At 46.2% G+C, this 19,603-nt stretch overlaps 2 protein-coding genes across 2 annotated transcripts in view; both read right to left on the reverse strand.

Moving 5' to 3' along the window:
- Positions 1-19,603, reverse strand: part of LOC308606595 (zinc finger protein 154-like) — a 318,213-nt gene that overhangs the window by 90,860 nt on the left and 207,750 nt on the right. The gene's annotated exons all lie outside the window — the stretch shown is intronic.
- LOC308606522 (uncharacterized protein) lies at positions 1,149-15,937 on the reverse strand (the record flags this gene model as incomplete). The annotated part of the gene is made up of 4 exons (XM_081217460.1): positions 15,689-15,937; positions 14,529-14,655; positions 8,957-9,042; positions 1,149-1,454 (listed from the first exon to the last, which is right to left on the reverse strand). The coding sequence occupies exons 1-4, from the start codon at positions 15,719-15,721 to the stop codon at positions 1,149-1,151; spliced, it is 552 nt and encodes a 183-aa protein (XP_081073586.1). The 5' UTR covers positions 15,722-15,937.

Below are 19,603 nucleotides of genomic sequence, written 5' to 3' on the forward strand. Positions count from 1 at the left end.
AAGCCAGCACAATGAGAAGCCTGCGCACTTCAATGAAGAGTAGCCTCTGCTCACCACAACTAGAGAAAGCCTGCGCTCAGCAACAAAGACCCAATGCAGCCAAAAATAAAAATCAAATTTATTTTTTAAAAATCAAAACAAAAAAATAAAATTAACAACAACAACAAAAAAAACAACCCAATCGAGAAATGGACAAAATGGGAATTCCCTGGCAGTACATAGATGGCCAACAGGCACATGAAAAGATGCTCAACATCACTAATTATTAGAGAAATGCAAATGAAAACTACAATGAGGTACCATGTCACACTGGTCAGAATGGCCATCATCAAGAAGTCTACAAATAATACATGCTGGAGAGAGTGTGGCGAAAAGGGAACCCTCCTACACTGTTGGTGGGAATTTAATTGGTGCAGCCACTGTGGAGAACAGTATGGAAGTTCCTTAAAAAACTAAAAATAAGAGTTGTCATATGATCTAACAATCCCACTCCTGGGCATACATCTGGAGAAAACTCTAATTGGAAAAGATAGTGCACCGCTATGTTCATAGCAGCACTATATACAATCACCAGGGCATGGAACCAACCCAAGTGTCCATCTATAGATGAATGGATAAAGATGTATATAAGTTAGGAGTATGGGGTTAACAGATACACACCACTATATATAAATAGATAGACAATAGGATTTACTGTATAGCATAGGGAACCATATTCAGTATCCTGTAATAACTTGCAATGGAAAAGAATCTGAAAGAGAATATGTTTTACGTATATAATTTTGTAAAATGTATATATATATTTTACATATTTTTTCATATTTTGATAGATGTACTGCAAAGCGATTCAGTACACCAGAAACTAACCCATTGTAAATCAACTATATGACCATAAAAAGACATTGTTTAAGAAAATACACATACCGAACAAAAGTATTAAAATAGATACGAAAAGTTTTCTTTTTACAAGATCCTCAGCAAGTGAAAGGAGAGCCCAGTCTACAAGCATGAGATAGGAACCTACTAAAGAATAAACTATTAGGCTATTTCTTGGGGTGGAACTATCAGAGTCTCACTTGGGATGGAAAGGGCTTTGAGCCAGGGTTGCCAGTTCAGGATGTGTAGTGAATTCCATCAGTGGCCTCATTTTATCCCCGTGCTCCCCATCTCCTCCAGTGCTGCCCCGCCAGCCCTCCCTCCAGAGAGAAGGTGCCCACCGACTCCTCACCTGTTCCACCTTGCCCTTCCTGAGCTCTCCCTCCTGCCATGGTCTTCACGGGATAACCCCCATCCAGGCCAGAAGAACTCCGTATGGGTGGGGGAATCTTGTGTGATGGGGCCGCCAAGAACACCTCAGTGGGCCGTACCAGCCACTGCAGGTCTGGGCTGGTCCGGATGGCAGTCACCCTTGGGATGAGGTTGGCACTGGAGCCGGCCAGGTCTGTGCACAAGTCCTAGAAGGAAACAGAAGGGGAAAGCTGAGGGGACCAAGCAGGTTCTGGATACAGGTGGGGTGAGAGGGAGGAGAAACTGTCCTGGACTGCTCATTTCTCTTTATATGCCCCTCATCCTGGATGGAAGGTCTCCCCCTTTCCTCCCAAGAATTCTGCCGCGCACTGCCTTTCTCCTCCATCCTGCGACTGCGTTCCCATTATTCCCTCGGCATCACCGGCTCGAAAGGGGGTTCTTATAAATGTACCCGACTTCTGTACTGACGCAGGAGCCCCTCCAGAGTCTCCCGAGTGAACTCGCTTTTTATCGGTGAACCGCCTTACACACCCGCCCGCTTCCCCTCCTCCCCGCCCCTCCTGCCTGCTCCAGGCTGCCAGCGGAGGGAGGGCGCCCACTTTCTGCCGCCTCCCCGGGGAGCCGGGCTCCTGTGGGCGAGTCTCTGCTTGGCACGCGTTTGCTCGGCTCCCGCCGGACACAAGCCACAGCGCGCGGGCCGGAGCGCTCCGAAAGAGACTGCGCGGAGAAGGGACCATTCTTACCCGGACAAGCGTGCGTGCGCTTCCAGCAAGTCCAGGGCTCCGGGGACCGGGATGCTCCGGCCGGGGCAGCCTCCCTCCCCGGCGAAGGAGGGACGCCGAACCGCGAGTCTCGCGAGCCCAGCCTTCCTGCGCATGGTCGGGAGAGCCAGTGCCGGAGGACTCGGCCAGGGAGTGACAGCAGGAGGAACTGTCCGCGGCCCGGAAAGCGATGTAGCAGCGGGAGGATACTACGCGGTAGCACGCCACGCGGTAGCGGGCGTTGAAGCGTGGCATGCGTTGAAGCGGGAAGAATTCAGGGTGGTGGTAGGGTGGGGCTGGAGCGGGGCCGGGACGGGGCGCGGTCCCTGCCCATCAGGCCAGCGGCTGGGTGCCCGCCTGAGGAGCTAGCAGCCCAGAGGCAGGGAGCACCCGGCACCGCCTCCACGCTTTATAACAGTGTTTATGAACGAGCCCTTACGTCACGGGGGTAAAGCATCGCGGCGCCGGAGGGGTGGCGTGCGGGCCCCCTCGCTTCTCTCGCAGCCCCTGCCACCCGTCTGCCTGTGTTCCTCTATCATAGGAGCGTTTAAGTAATGGGGTGTTAGGGTCTCGTGCAGCCCCCAAATTGAGAGACTTCGGGGATGACCTCCCCCAAGAAGGCAAGGAACGTCCGTGAAGCCTGCTGACGTAGACCTCCTTTGGGCATTACCTAATTTGGGGGAGGAGCAGGCGGGAGCCGCTCCCGGGTACAGCCCGCCAGGAGATGCAGGACGGGGCAGACGGGGCCGCTCAGAGCGCCCGGGACACTCGCACGTGTTCAAGGCGTACCCTTGTGCCCCGGGTGGGGTGGGGGCGCCTTTTTGCCAGTGTAGGGAGAGAGCCAGAACAATTCTGGGTCTCATGTATAGAAGAAACAGGTCCATGACTGCAAGGGGGTAAGCCGCGGTCCCGGAAGGAATGCGCCCCGACCCCCATTTCCGATGTTAGTCCTAATTCAGTGCGAACGGTGGAAGCAGACCCTCACCCCGTCGCCCCAAGCCCCCGGGCCCGAGCAGTACTAGGATTGTCACTGCGTTTGGAAGGAGAAAGTCGGGGGGTGTCCAAAATAAGAGAATAGGATAATCGACTTCCATGCTGGGTTTTGTTTTGTTAAACTTTTTAAATGGAAACGGCGCATTTATTATTTTTTTTCTCGGCCTATGTGAGGATATTAGTGTTACTGTCAAATTCCGGCAGAATTTTCGGAAGCTGCATGCAAGGGTATCTAACCAGATCGTTAGCCTAGTTCTGAGCTAGGGCTCGGGAGACGCGTGGAGGGGGCACGTTTTGTGGACAAGATCGTCAGCTCCGGGGAACCGGGTGGGGTGAGCTTCTTGGGGGAGCGCAAGTCCGAGCTGGGGAGGTGAGAGAGGTTCATTCCTCCAGGGCGCTAGGCTGACTGACTGGGAGCCCCCAGCAGGTGATTTTCCAGCGCGGACTTGGGGCGCTGGAAGGACCGTGCACAGAACAGCCCAGGGCGGAGCTCTCTCTCTCTCTCTCTCTCACACACACACACACACCAAACACACACACACACACACACCAAATCCAGAACATGGCAAATTCTGATGGGCAAACGACTGAGCAACTTCAACAAATGAATGGCCCAAGAATTTTTAAAAATGAAGTGATATCTATAAGTGAATTGAGACTTCCCAGATACATCTACTAAAAGTCATATAGATCCATTTTGGACCTGACTGCCTTAAAGAACGAACATATTTTTTTGAAAACTGAAAAAGAAACTGAATACTGGAAATATATATATATTTTTAAATTTATTTATTTTTGGCTGCATTGGGTCTTCGTTGCTGTGTGCTGGCTTTCTCTAGTTGCAGACAGCACGGGCTTCTCATTACGGTGGCGTCTCTTGTTGCTGAGCATGGGCTCTAGGCACGTGGGCTTCAGTAGTTGTGGCACACGGGCTCAGTAGTTGTGGCTCGCAGGCTCTAGAGCGCAGGCTCAGTAGTTGTGGTGCATGGGCTTAGTTGCTCTGTCGCATGTGGAATCTTCCCAGACTAGGGATAGAACCCGTGTCCCCTGCATTAGCAGGCGAATTCTTAACCACTGCGCCACCAGGAAGTCCCGAAAAAATATTTTTAACACCTCAAAATTTTGTCTGAAAGTTATTAGGATTATGAAAGAGTCCTTACATTTTGGAAGTACATTCTGAGGAGATTAGACATTGAATGACAAGATGTTGGGATTATAAGTAACACAACCCAGTTATATGCGTGAGGACAGGTGAAACAAGAATGGCCATGAGTTGATCAACAGTGATGGGGTTGGGGCTTCCCTGGTGGTGAAGTGGTTAAGAATCCGCCTGACAATGCAGGGGACACGGGTTCGAGCCCTTGTCTGGGAAGATCCCACATGCCGTGGAGCAACTAAGTCCATGCGCCACAACTACTGTGCCTGCGCTGTAGACCCTGCGAGTCACAACTACTGAAGCTCACATGCCACAACTACTGAAGCCCAAGCACTTAGAGCCTGTGCTCTGCAATAAGAGAAGCCACTGCAATGAGAAGCCTGCACACCACAACAAAGAGTAGCCCTCACTCACCACAACTAGAGAAAGCCTGCATGCAGCAACGAAGACCCAATGCAGCCAAAAATAAATAAATAAAACTAATTAATTAATTAATTTTTAAAAAAGAGTTGTCATTTCCAAATTATTTTACTATGTTTTACTCATATATATTCCTGAGGTTATTTGTGACCACTCCATCAGCATGGTGGAAATACATTATAATACTGAGCTACTGCACAGTCTTCCCAAATCCATGTTTAGTGCCATCCTTTTGGCAACTTGAAATTGGCCAGGATGTGCATAGATGCACCAGAGAAACTGACAAACTCTACAAAATGGGCCTTGTTTATTTGAATGGCTAGGCTTACGAAAGTGATGGAGAATATGTTAGGAAGGTAGACAACGCTTGAAAGTATATACCCTCTGGGAGTGTTACACTCCCAGAATAGCAACAAACAATTGAGAAAATATTCTGATAGTATTCAACAATAATACTTCCTTTTAGTAAAGATGACACATCATTGCTGAGGAATGAGTGAAGTTCCAACACCTGTCTTTGTTAGACATATGTGTTTTATTTATTAATGGAAAAGGAAACATCAGCCAACATCCATTTCAAAATAAGCAACTGGTAGTAACAGTCATTAAAGAAGATATACAAGTGGCAAATAAACAGGAAAAAAATGCTGGACATCATGAAACATCAGAGAACTGCAATTAAAATCACAGTGAGATGCTATTACACCCCTGTTAAAACAGCTAAAATTAAACAGACTGACAATACCGAGTATTGGCAGGATGTGGAGGAATAGGAGCTCTCATATACTGTTGGTGGGAACACAGAAGGGTCCAACCAGTTTAGATCACAATTTGGCCGTTTGTTAAATATTGAAACATTCACATACTCTGAAGTAGTGGCACAAGAGAATTAAAACACATATTCATATAAAGAACTGTATGCCTATGTCCATTGCAGCTTTATTTCTAACAACACCAAACTGGAAACAACCCAACTGCCCATTAGCAGATGAATGGATAAACACATAGTAGCATATCCATAGACAAGAATACTAATCAACAGTAAAAAAATGAACTATTCATACAAGCAACATTGATGAATTTCAAAATAATTAGGCAGTATGAAAAATATATAAAAAAAAGAGCAAACACTTTTATACTTCAATTCAAGTAAAATTCTAGACAATGCAAACTAATTTACTGTTGAAGGCAGTAAATCACTGGACTCCCGTAGGCTTGGGAAGGGCAACGAGAGATTGTAAAGGGGCACGAGGTGAATCATGGTTATGTTCATTATCGTGATTCTGATGGTTTTATGGGTTTATACATATGGCAAAAATTTTCAAACTATACACCTTAAATATGTATAGGTTACTGCATGTCAATTATGCCTCAATAAAGTTTCTAAAACAAATGGTTCAAAATAAAAAAATCTGGACCTCCCCCTCTTTCTGGAAACCAGAAGGTTTAACAACTCGGTATTGACTCCATTCTATTTTTTCCCATTCCTGGGGAAGGGCAGCCCTGAATCAGTGCTGGAAACACGGGCAAGCAATGGAGGCCGCTGCAGTCTGGGACAACAGGACCGCTGGCTGGACCACAAAAGACACATCCCTGGACAACAGGATCTCCATTCTCTGTTCTCATCTCCCTGCCTTTACAGCAACGGACTTGAGTTGACCAGCCCAGAAAGACAACGAGAATTCACAAAACCTTTAGATTATTTGCTGACAATGAATTCAGCTATAGGAGGTACACAGCCTTTGAAGGGTCTGTGATTCCTCACAGCCATAGTCACTGGAAGATTTATGGATGCACATTAGAAGAGGCACACTCCATTTAATTCGCTGCATGCTCTTCCACTGACTATTAATCCCACCCAGGATTTCACTACCAAGTATGGTTGAAACCCGGCTCCTGTAGTGTGAAGAGGGATACCAGTCCACAGAATTATGAACATCAGGACACTTGGTTCCTTTGTAGAACCTGGTCCCCTCAACAGTGCTGAGCATTATAGGACACCCTCTGGGAATATGAGACAAAGTCATGGCAGTCCCAAAGGCCCTGGAGCTTGCCAAAATAAGTGACCCCTCATCAGGGTAACCTGTGGTCATACAATAGGTAGGCTTCCAGGTCTCAAATTAGTACCACAAAGCATTATTTTAGTTCCTAGGAGGTCTTGGGGAGCAATGCAAATTAGGCTAAAACTGGAATGAAAACTATTCTCCTGTCATTATACTGTCTCTGCTGAGGCACAAGAGGCTGAGGGCCCATCCCTTCATACAAACAGGCCAATTCTGTTTTCCACCCACCCCCCTCAGTGAATACAACCCCTGAGATTAAAGGTAGATTAAACAATAAGACTTTTATTGCTGCACAAACCAGAGCAATGGTGGGGGGGCGTGGCAGAAGGCAATTACCAGTTGGTGACTTTGAGGCAGGAAAATCAACCACAAATGTCATGTGAAACCAACAATTTTGATGAAGGGTCAGATTCATACTTAATCAATTGGAAATAGGAAAATGTAAGGGCACAGACTACTCAAGATTTCCTCCAGGGAATAGGAGAGAGCACAGACATCGGCCTTGTATTGGCACATCAGGGTGACCAATGAAGTACTGTGCAAGGCAGGAGAGGTGAGGTGGGTTCTACCAGAGACAATGGCAGAGATGTAACTCTGACAAGGGCCCTGGGGAGCTTAGAACATGGAATGTAGCTCCTGTAAGCTTTACAGGTCCCTGGAACTCATTGGGAATTTCGCCCCTCTGGATATTTGCAAGTATGAGGTTCAATTTCAGGCACACGGCTCCCTCACAGAAGGTGTCTGGTGCTATTATAATGAATGAGGAGACAGCAATTCCTTGAGGTCTGAGGCCTTTCTCAAAGTGTGGACTTCCTGGTACTAAACAATGTGAGCTGTTGGGAGTAAAGGATTTCCCATACTTCCTGCATTCATGGGGCCTCTCCCTGGTGTGAAATTTTCGGTGGAGATTTGAGGCTGGAGCGCTGGCTAAAGGATTTCCCACATTCGCCACATTCATAAGGCCGTTGTCCAGTGTGAACGACCTTGTGTTGAATAAGGACAGACTTTTGCCTGAAGGATTTCCCACACTGCCCACACTCGTAAGGCCTTGCCCCAGTGTGAATACTGCAGTGCTGAATAAGGCTGGTGCTTCTACTAAAGGATTTCCCACACTCGCCACATTTATAAGGCCTTTCTCCAGTGTGAATTCTCTGGTGTTTAGTGAAGATGGCTCTTCTGCTAAAGGACTTCCCACACTGGCCACACTCAAAGGGCCTTGTTCTACTATGAATTCGCTGGTGTTCAACGAGGCTGTAGCTTTGTCTGAAAGACTTCCCACATTCAGCACACTCATAAGGCCTTTCTCCAGTGTGACTTCTGTTGTGCCAATCGAGTTTGGATTTGGATCCAAAGGCTTTCCCACATGCCCCACACTCATAAGGCCTTTCACTAGTGTGAACTCTCTGGTGTCTAATGAGAGTGGCTCTTTGGTTAAAGGATTTCCCACACTGCACACACACAGAAGGCCTTGCTGTGGTGTGAATTCTCCGGTGTTGAACAAGGGTGAAGCTTTGTCTAAAGAATTTCCCACATTCGCTGCACTCATAAGGCTTTTCTCCAGTGTGGGTTCTCTGGTGCCGAACAAGATTGGATTTGCACCCAAAGGCTTTTCCGCATTCCTCACACTCATAAGGCCTTTCTCCACTGTGAATTCTGCAGTGTTCAATAAGATTGGAGCACTGACTAAAGGATTTTCCACACTCGCCACATTTATAAGGCCTTTCTCCAGTGTGAACTCTGTGGTGTATAATGAGGGTGGCTCTTTGCCTAAAAGATTTTCCACATTCACTGCACTCGTAAGGCCTTTCTCCAGTGTGGACTCTCTGGAGCTGAACAAGTGAGTACTTACAGCACAAGGCTTTCCCATATTTCCTAGACTCATAAACCCTTTTCCTAGTAGAGACTCTTGGGTGGTAAATAAGACTCTGTTTGTAGCTGGAAGCTTTCCCACATTCACGCAACTTGTAATGACTTTTCCTACCATGAAAGGCCTCCCCACACTTGGTGATTTTGTTGGGTTTCTCACCAGTGGGAGTGATCTGGTGCTGGAGAAGACCCAAAGTGGCTGGGAAGTCCTTTCCAACCTTCCTACAAGTGAAGGGATGCCCTGACACATGGAATATGCAACTCTTTACAAATGATGCCCTATCCATGTCACTTTTCTTTGCACTGAAATGCTTCTGAAGCTGTCGTAGGTTTGCACATGCCCCAGTCAAGTATGGTTTCTGCCCAGGTAGGTAAGCCAAGTGCAAAATGTCTTGCAGGATTGGGACACATTTCTCACAGGGGTGAGCCTTCTGGCTGATTGGACCTACCTTTGGAGTCCTGACCTGTGACAAAGCTTCTAGGGAAACATTTTGCTCAGAAGGTGTCTCTTTCTTCTCTGTTCCATGCAAACAAACTGAAAGAAGAGAAATATTTGTGAATCATGCTGATTATGGTGGGAGAGTATTAGTCATGTATTTTTTTAAACTTTCTGTATAATATGATGTTTTGACATCTTAAAAAACCTTCACGGGCTTCCCTGCTGGCACAGTGGTTGAGAGTCCGCCTGCCGATACAGGGGACACGGATTCATGCCCTGGTCTGGGAAGATCCCACATGTCGCAGAGCGGCTGGGCCCGTGAGCCATGGCTGCGGAGCCTGTGCATCTGGAGCCTGTGCTCTGCAACGGGAGAGGCCACAACAGTGAGAGGCCCGCATACCACCAAACAAACAAACAAACAAACAAAAACCCTTCACGGCCAGGGAAACAGTGGACTTGAACACTATAAACCAAATGGTTCTAACAGACATATATAGAACATTTCATCGAATACAGAATACACACTACTCAAGACTGCAGGGAAAATTCTCCAGGATAAATCATATGGTAGGCTACAAAACAAGTCTTAACCAATTTAAGAAAACTGAAATCGTATCAAATATCTTTTCTGACCAAAATAAGATAAACATAGAAAATAATGACAGGAGGAGAATTGGAAGATTCACAAATATGTGGAAATTAAATAACACACTCTTGAACAACCAACGAGTCAAAGATGAAATCAAAAGGGAAATCAGGGCTTCCCTGGTGGCTCAGTGGTTGAGAGTCCACCTGCCGATGCAGGGGACACAGGTTTGTGCCCCGGTCCGGGAAGATCCCACATGCTGCGGAGCAGCTGGGCCCGTGAGCCATGGCCGCTGGGCCTGTGCGTCTGGAGCCTGTGCTCCGCAAGGGGAGAGGCCACAACAGTGAGAGGCCCGCGTAATGTTAAAAAAAAAAAAATATATATATATATATATATAGACAAATGAAAATGGAAACACAAAATACCAAAACTTATGGGACCCAGCAAAAGCAGTTCTAAAAGGTGAAGGTTATAGCAGATACATATCTACACTAAGAAAAAAAGAAAGATCGTAAAGACACTATCTTCACACTTCAAAGACTAGAAAAAGAACAAACTAAGCACAGTGTTAGCAGAAGGAGGGAAACAGTAAAGATAAAAGTGGAAATAGGGCTTCCCTGGTGGCGCAGTGGTTGAGAGTCTGCCTGCTAATGCAGGGGACACGGGTTCGAGCCCTGGTCTGGGAGGATCCCACATGCCGCGGAGCAACTGGGCCCGTGAGCCACGACTGCTGAGCCTGCGCGTCTGGAGCCTGTGCTCCGCAACAAGAGGCTGCGATAGGGAGAGGCCCGCGCACCGCGATGAAGAGTGGCCCCCGCTTGCCACAACTAGAGAAAGCCCTCGCACAGAAACGAAGATGCAACACAGCAAAAATAAATAAATAAATAAATAAAAACTCCTACCCCCAACATCTTCTTTAAAAAGAAAAAAAAAAGTGGAAATAAAATAGAGACTAGAAAAACAATAGAAAAGATCAAAACTAAGATTTTTTGAAAAAGATAAAATTGACAAACCTCTTAGACTAAGAAAAACAAAGAGAGGACTCAAATAAATAAAATTATAAATGAAAGAGGAAACAGTACAATTGATACCACAGAAATACAAGGATCATAAGACACTACTATGAATAATTATATACCAACAAATTGGATAACCTAGAAGAAATGGATACATTCCTAGAAATATACAACCTACCAAGATTTAATTTTGAAGAAATAGAAAATCAGAGAAGACCAATAATGAGTAAGGATATTGGATCAGTAATAATAAACCTCCCCCAAAAGAAAATCCCAGGGTTTGATCGTTTCACTGGTAAATTCTATGAAACATTTAATACCAATCCTCAAAAAAACTGAAGAGGAGGGAACACATCAAAACTCATTTTACAAAGCCAGTATCACCCTTACAGCAAATTCAGATAAGAACACTACAACACAAGAAAATCAAAGGCCAATATCCCTGATGAACATAGATGCAAAAATCCTCAACAAAATACAGTAAACCAAATTCAACAGCACATTAAAAGTATCATACAGAGCTTTCCTGGTGGCGCAGTGGTTAAGAATCTGCCTGCCAATGCAAGGGACACGGATTCGAGCCCTGGCCCGGGAAGATCCCACATGCCGCAAAGCAACTAAGCCCGTGTGCCACAACTACTGAGCCTGGGCTCTAGAGACCGCAAGCCACAACTACTGAGCCCATGTGCCACAACTACTGAAGCCTGCACGCCTAGAGCCCATGCTCCGCAACAAGAGAAGCCACGACAATGAGAAGCCCGTGCACCGCAACAAAGACCTAACACAGCCAAAAGTAAATAAATAAATAAATATATTTTTTTTAAAAAGTATTATACATGTTCAACTGGGATTTACCTTTGGGATGCAAAGACATTTCAGCAAACACAATAAATGTGATATACCACATTAATAGAAAGAAGGATAAAAATCAGATAGTCATCTCAATAGATATAGAAAAAGCATATCTCAAAATTTAACATCCTATCATAATAAAAACTCTCAACAAACTTGATACAGAAAGTTTTTATTATATACAACATAATGCTGGGGTTCCTATTGACAACTACAAAGGCCATATATGACAAGCCCACAGCCAAGATCATACTCAATGGTGAAAAGCTGAAAGCTTTTTTGCAAAGCTCAGGAACATAACAAAGATGACCACTCTCACCACCTCTATTCAACATAGTACTAGAAGTCCTAAGCAGAGTAACTGGGCAAGAAAAAGAAATAAGAGGCATCCAAACCAGAAAGGAAGAAATTTTTTTGCGTACAGCGAAAAAAAAAAAAAAAAAAAGAAACTAAGAACCAATTCCTTTTATGATGATAAAAAAACAAAACAAAAAACACCCTTAGGAAAAGATTTAAACATGGAGGTGAAAAGATCTTTACACTGAAAACTATAAAACATTGATGAAAAATATTAAAGACACAAATAAATGGCAAGAGGTCCTCTGTTCATGGATTGGAAAAATTAATATTCTTAAATATACTACCCAAAGCTATCTACAGACTCAATGCAACCTTTTTCAAAATTCCAATGGCATTTTTCACCAAAGTAGAAAAAAAAAATCCTAAAATTCATATGGAACCACCAAAGACCCTGAATAACCAAGACATTCTTAAGCAAGAAGAACAAAGCTAGAGGCATCACACTTTTTTTTGTTTGTTTGTTTTGTTTTGTTTTTTGCAGTACGTGGGCCTCTCACTGTTGTGGCCTCTCCCATTGTGGAGTACAGGCTCCGGACGCGCAGGCTCAGCGGCCATGGCTCACGGGCTCAGCCGCTCCACGGCATGTGGGATCTTCCTGGACCAGGGCACGAACCCGTGTCCCCTGCATCGGCAGACGGGCTCTCAAACACTGCGCCACCAGGGACGCCCCATCACACTTCTTGATTTCAAATTATATATATTACAAAGCTACAGTAATCAAAATAGTATAGTACTGGCATAAAAACAGACACATAGACCAACGGAACAGAATAGAGAGCACAGAAATAACCCTCTGCATATATGGTCAACTACTGTTTGCGAAGGGGGCCAAGAATACAAACTAGAAAAGAGTAGCCTGTTTGATAAATGGTGCTGGGAAAACTGGATATCTACATGCAAAAGAATGAAATTGGACGCTTACCTTACACCATACATAAAAACAACTCAAAATGGATTAAAAACTTAATAAACTCAATTTATTGAGTTTGATATTGAGTAAACTCAATATCAAAAAAAAACAAACAAACAACCCAATTAAAAAATGAGCAGAGGATGTGAATGGACTTTTTTCCAAAGAAGACATACAGATGGCCAACAGGCACATGAAACAATGTTCAACATCACTACCCATCAAGGAAATGCAAATCAAACCATTTTGTTTGTGAGGTGAGGTATCACCTCACACCTCTCAGAATGGCTGTTAACAAGACAACAAATAACAAGTGCTGGTGAGGATGTGGAGAAAAGGGAACACTTGTGCACTATTGGTGGGAATGTAAATTGTTGCAGCCACTATGGAAAGCAATATGGGGACTCCTCAAAAAATTAAAAATAGAACTACCATACAATCCAGCAATTCCACTTCTGGGTACTTCTCTGAACAAAACAAAAACAGTAATTTGAAAAGATATATGCACCCCTCTGTTCATTGCAGCATTATTTACAATAGTTAAGATATGGAAGCAACCTAAGTGTTCTTACCGCACACACACACACACACACACACGCACACACACACAAATTAATAATGATGATAATAATAATAAAGGGGTGGGAGGCAGTGGATATGTTTATGGTCTTGATGGTGGTGATGGTTTCAAGGATGTATACTTATTCCCAAACTTATTGAGTTGTATCCAGGAAATGTGTACACCTTTTTAAATATCAATCATTCCTCAGTACAATGGTTTAAATATAAATAAATAAATAACTTTTAACATTTACTAAAAGGGACCAATGGTCAAACTTCGTAAATGTAATTATTAGTGGGGCTCAAATTATATAAGAGGATTCCATTACTTTTTTGGCCACACAGCATGCAGGATCTTAATTCCCCAACAGGGATCAAACCCACACCCCCCGCAGTGGAAGGACAGAGTCTTAACCACAGGACCATCAGGGAAGTCCTGGGATTACACTATTTTTACACACCATAACTGTATACTCTTAGGAATGTAACTAAATACAAAACAGACAAAAATAGGTATGTCTCACTTGAACTGTAGCTTTTCTTAAATTTTCCAATGTCATAGCACCCATTACCCAAAACTATCCCATATTGGGTACAGCTGCTCTAACATGCTGAATAATAAATTTAAATTAACATAAGTCTTTGACACAAATTGGCTTAATAAAATGGTACCTCACAGGCCACCCAGTTAAAATAGTTAATATAGCCCAGTGTATGTTAAAACAGGGCCTTCAAGGATTAAAACTTATTATAGAAAATCTAATAAATGAAGGGGTGATTATCCTCACTGCTTTTCCATTCTAAAGCCCAATTATGTCTGTCCTTAAATCTGGAAAAATTAAAGGTGCCTCATGGTGGATTACTATAATATTGTGGTCCCATCCATCAGGACCCCATACCTAACATCAGTAAAAATTATATATCATATATATGTATTGTTAAATACTAATTATATATATCATTAAAATTACCGACTCAATCAGAACTTGGGACACCAGGTATCATGGATCTGGACACATTCATTCTGCCAGGGTGAGGGCAAACAAGGTGAGATGCTTTGTTTTAGGCTGACTGCAAGACTCCTAAATCCCAGATCCTTCCCTGCAAGCTTGGTGCAACAGGATTTAGAACTACTTGGGGCGGGCAGTGCACACAGCTCAGCACTGGTATCCACAACACATATGCCAAGAAAGTGGGGAAGTTAGCAGAGCCCATGGTCTGTCTGTGGAAAGGGCAGAGCTGCCTCTGGGGGACAGAAGATAAGATAGAGACCAGGACCCTTGGGTGAGGGCCTTACCCATTGAGGCTGTAAGTAAAAAGTTCTCCAGCATCACCTTGTGGTACAGGCGTCTCTGAGCCTCATCAAGGAGCCCCCACTCCTCCTGCGAGAAGTAAATGGCCACGTCCTCAAAGGTCACACAGCCCTGCCAGGATGAGGACAGATCATTCCATGATCAACTTTTCTCCTAGGACCCCAAGTTCCTTCACCCAGACATCCATCCCCTGCTCATCCTCCTTCCAGTGTCCCCATCTTAGAGGAAATATCAGGCCCTGGGGCCTCAGATACCTGCTCTCTTCTCATGGTATCAAGATCACTGTGTCTGCCCACCCCAACAACAAGCATATGGGAAGGGAGACGCCATCTAAACTCTGAGCCTGGCATTAGAGCATATGCCCTCTTGTCAGGTAATTCCCCTGGAGTCCCAAATTGTGCCTCCCAGAGACAACGAAATGTGGGCTTGGGGTTTCTTCAGGGTCTCCAGGTGTATGGACTAGAAAAATCCCAGGACACAATCCCAGAGACAAAGGGTGGGTCAGGACCATTGAAGGCCTGGAATATCCTCCACTCACCTTTGTACAGTCTATAAGCACTTCTGTAGTCATGGGGGTCTGTAGGAAGAGGGAGGCCATTAGAGGGATGGAACCATGGCAGGCTCAGTAGGCTCAGGCCTCCCTGTACCCCTGTCCAGCCCTGGAGCAAGGTGACCTGGGATGACTGCATTATCTCTGAGCCTCAGTCCTCAGTGCTCTTACAACTGTATGATCTTGGATAAAAACTCAACCACCCTGGGCCTCAGTGTTTTCATCCCCTTTCCAGTCTGTTCTTACTCTGAGCAACTTCTGGAAAATTTGAAAAGCCTAACTCACACCACGTGCCTCTTCTATTCACAACCCTCCATAGCGTCCTGAGATTAAAACTCCTCACCTTGCCATTCCAAGTGGGAATGATTCTGGCTCAATCGCCCCTCCACGACTTTACATAAACCGGTCCCTCTGCCTGTAACACTCTCCCAACATCTCATCACAGTTTTTTAGATATGGGAGCTCCACCCATGAGATCCTCACTCTTCTGGACACAGGGATCTATACTGCATAGACATGAGCAGGTGCCCCGCACTTGGGGCTTTAGTGTCTGGTGGGGTGAGGGCGGTCAGGGCCTGTAGGACGAGCGTTTACCTGAGGCGGGTCCCTCGGCGCGGCCGCCGCCATCGGAGTCTGGGAGGAGCGGGGTCTTAGGTGGTGGGCGACAGAGACGGAACTCGTGTACAATCGTCATCTACCGCCGTGGCTCTGCAGACTCGCCGCTGTGCAGTGGGAACAACCTCTCCTCTAAATCCTCCTCTCTCTGGTCAACCCGATCCTGACTCCGCTCTCCTAAAGGACTCGTATCACGGTTGGACACTGGAGCAGCGATAGTGACTGCCGCAACAGCGGCGCCGGAAGTCCCACCCACATCCTCTGGTCCGAACGAGAAAACGCCCTGCTTTCGGGCGTTCATTGGCTGCTAGTCTTGGCCCCCGTCCTCCGGCATTGTGGGTAGCGTAGTTCCCATGGCCCCACCAGCGGGGGTTGGGGGAAGATACAGTCAGCACCCTTTGCGAAAAGTCCTGAGTTCCCTCCCTGGTGTGAGAGCCGCTCCCACCCCTCTCCGACCCCTGACCGCAAAACAGGCTCGTGATCTGACCAGATCAGGGTTGGCAGGTTTGGCTGCGCCTCCTGGGGGGTCGCCTGGAAAGGTCGGGAGTTGACTTTGTAGGCGAAAAGTTGAGACTCTGCCTCGAGGGGGTCAGGCGGGGAATCGGCTCCCGGAGAGCAGCGCGGACTTGTCGCTGGCGACCGGGGTGTGCGCTTGACCTCTGTAGGGGGAGGTGAGGACCTTCGTCCTGGGACCAGCAGTAGAGACCTCGCGCCTGAAGCCCAGAGGGGCCGGGGGAGACTTTCAGGGGTCTCCAGGTTGACCCCTCCCAGGAGGACTCTGGTGAACCTGGGAGCCTCCGCGGGGTCCGGAGGCCCTTTGAGCGTCCCTGCAGCTCCCTGCTCTCCCCCGGGGAAAGCCCCCAGGGCAGCTCGCAGCCCGCGTCTCTCCCGGACCGGCCGGCGCCCCCTGGCGGCTGCGTGTGAAAGTTGGGATTCGGCCCTTAAGGTGAAAAGGGGAGAACGCAGACTCTGCGGCCAGGGATGGAGACTCAACCCCAAGAGGAGTGCCATTAAAGACGTCCACGGAGGTGCCCACTCTCCCTGGATGTCTCCTCCGGCTTCCGCGCCCCCCTCCTCTCTGCCTGAGTCACTGTCAGCTCGCAGCCAGCGGGCACTGTAGAGTCCGGAGTTGCAGCCTGTCCCTCCTGCAACACCCACTGTGCCTAGGCCTCATTGTCCTCTCCAAGATGCGACCTCAGATCACACGTGGCTTCGCTGCCTTGAAGTGCATCTGTTCCTGAAGGAAAAGAACTAACGGGGTTCCCTTGGAACACGAGAGCAGGGAGAGATTGTCGCAGGACCGCCCCCCCCAGCGTGGAGCACAGGGAGGACCCTAGACCAGCCTGCGCTTGGGCTAGGGTCCTTCTGAGGGAGGCCCTGCTGTGGATGGGGTAGGCTGGCAGTGGTTCCCCCACCGCCCCCACCTGCACGTCTTCCCAGAGTCGGGGTGCCTGGAAAAGCAACACAATTCAATGCGCGATTCTGCTGAAGCATAACTCATCCCGTTATTAAAAGAGAGGGTTGTAAAGTACTTGAAGAGAATTCCTAGACTAGGAAACCCCTATGGGGAGGTAGGACACCGTCAAAGCCTAAATGCAGGCAGCTAGGGGATCGTTGCTGCTCTCATTCCCTCCTGGCCCCTCCACAAGCTGCTGCAATGCTGCCTGACCAGGGTAGGAGCATATATATTAGGGCACCCTGTTTCTCCTAGGTGAAGCCTTTCTGGGGTCTACGCTGACCACCTAAGGTGTTCAGAGAGGTATCCCCACTCTGGTCGGTCAGGATTCTAATATCACCGGCGCTGTGCAGCCTGTGCAATCTCCGGCCAGTTCTCAGCCCTAGCCGCAGTTCTCTATGCATCCCTGTGAAGTCTCACGCTGAACAGGCACAGTTTAGCTTTCTTGCAGACACCCTAGTGACCCCATGCAGATTTCTGAGGCATCTTCATTGCTCACATACCATTTTTGGTCAGGTCCACACAGGAATTCAAGCCTCCTCCTCTGCCCTGAGGTTTGACTACATGGAAATCCACATAGTACAGCATGAAACTTCCAAATAATTTAAAGGCTGGAAGAAATCTGATTTGATTAGGAGCCCCTTCTAGAAAGAGACTTACTGGAGTTAGGGAAATTATTTTTTGAGCTGAATAAGAGGGGAGGAAAATCCCAAAATGACAGGCTCAAGTCATATTATATACTACCTCTGTTCCTAATAGGATATGTCTACATCCTGTTGGAATCAGTTTTGCTATGTGCAGTTTACTCACAGAAAGAAAGATGGCTTTCCCTGACTTATTTGGGGAATAGAAGAGACACTATGAGGAAAGGAATTTAACATGTGGGCTGCAAGTCCGACTGGGTTGGGCAGGGGGGAAGAGGAGCCAGGGAGCCTCAGAAAATGGAACAGATAAAGCTTTAAGGAGGTGGTGGGCGAAAAGGAGTTTCCCCGTTAAGAAAGTAGGTATCAGTCCATGTTTGTTCACTGATGGGAGGTCAGAAGAGAGGGGAAAATGGAGGAAAAGGATCATGAAAAACAGGAGTAAATTACTGTAAAATAAAGGATCAATAAAAACAGGAGTAAAACACTCCTGTTTTTCAGTAAAATGTCAACATCATTATACACCTGGGAAATTCTAATCAAAACCGTGAGATACCAGTCTACATCTACCAGGATGACTATGGGGGGAAAAGGGGAAATAACAAGTATGGATGAGGCTGTGGAGAAATTGGAACACTCGCACATTGCTGATGGGAATGTAAAATGCTGCAATGTGAAAAACAATTTAATAATATGAAAACCGGTTTAGCAGCTCCTCAAAAACAATACAGAAATGCCACTGGACTCAGCAATTCTACTCCTTGGGAAACCTGAAAGAATTGAAAGCAGGGACTCAAACACATTCGTGTGCAACAATTTTCATAGCAACATTATTCACGATAGCCAAAAGGTGGAAACAACTGAAGTGTCCATTAACACATGAATAGATTTTTTAATGTGGTACATTCATACATTGGAATATTATTCAGTCATGAAAAGGAATAAAGTTCTGATACATGCCACAATATGATGAACCTTCAAAACATGCCAAACGATTAAAGCCAGACATGAAAGGAAAAATATTGTATGATTCCACTTGTAAGAAATATCTAGAATAGACAAGCTTGTACAGACTGAAAGTAGATTAGCGGTTTCCAGGGGCTGGATGGAGAGGGGAATGGGGGATTATTTCTCAATGGATACACATTTTCCATTTGGTTTGATTTTTTTTTTAAGCTAGTGGTGGTAGAAGCAAAATATTGAAAATAATGGGTGGGCTAAAAAGTTCGTTTGTTTCTTTCTGTAAGATGGCTATAGTAGCACTTAGTTGTCTTTAACTTCATTCGAAACAACGTTGTTAGATTGTATGTGACAGATGTCATATCAGTATGCATTTTAAAAAAAGACTTATCAAAATTGGTGAATTTTTGTGTAGCCATTTGAATATTGAACATGGAAGAAAAAAGCAACCTTTTTGGCATATTATGCTTTATTATTTCAAGAAAGGTAAAAACACAACTGAAATGCAGAAAAAGATTTGTGCAGTGTATGGAGAAGGTGCTGTGACTGATTGAACATGTCAAAAGTGGTTTGCAGGGGCTTCCCTGGTGGTGCAGTAGTTGAGAGTCCGCCTGCCGAAGCAGGGGACGCGGGTTTGTGCCCTGGTCCGGGAAGATCCCACATGCCGTGGAGCGGCTGGGCCCGTGGGCCATGGCCGCTGAGCCTGCGCGTCCGGAGCCTGCGTGTCCGGAGCCTGTGCTCCGCGACGGGAGAGGCCGCAGCGTTGAGAGGCCCGCTTACCGCAAAACAAACAAACAAACAAAAAGCCCCCAAAATATTTCCTGAATGAGTCTGGGT

The sequence above is a fragment of the Mesoplodon bidens genome, assembly GCF_964165515.1.
Source record: "Mesoplodon bidens genome assembly, chromosome: 18".
Taxonomy (NCBI): domain Eukaryota; kingdom Metazoa; phylum Chordata; class Mammalia; order Artiodactyla; family Ziphiidae; genus Mesoplodon; species Mesoplodon bidens.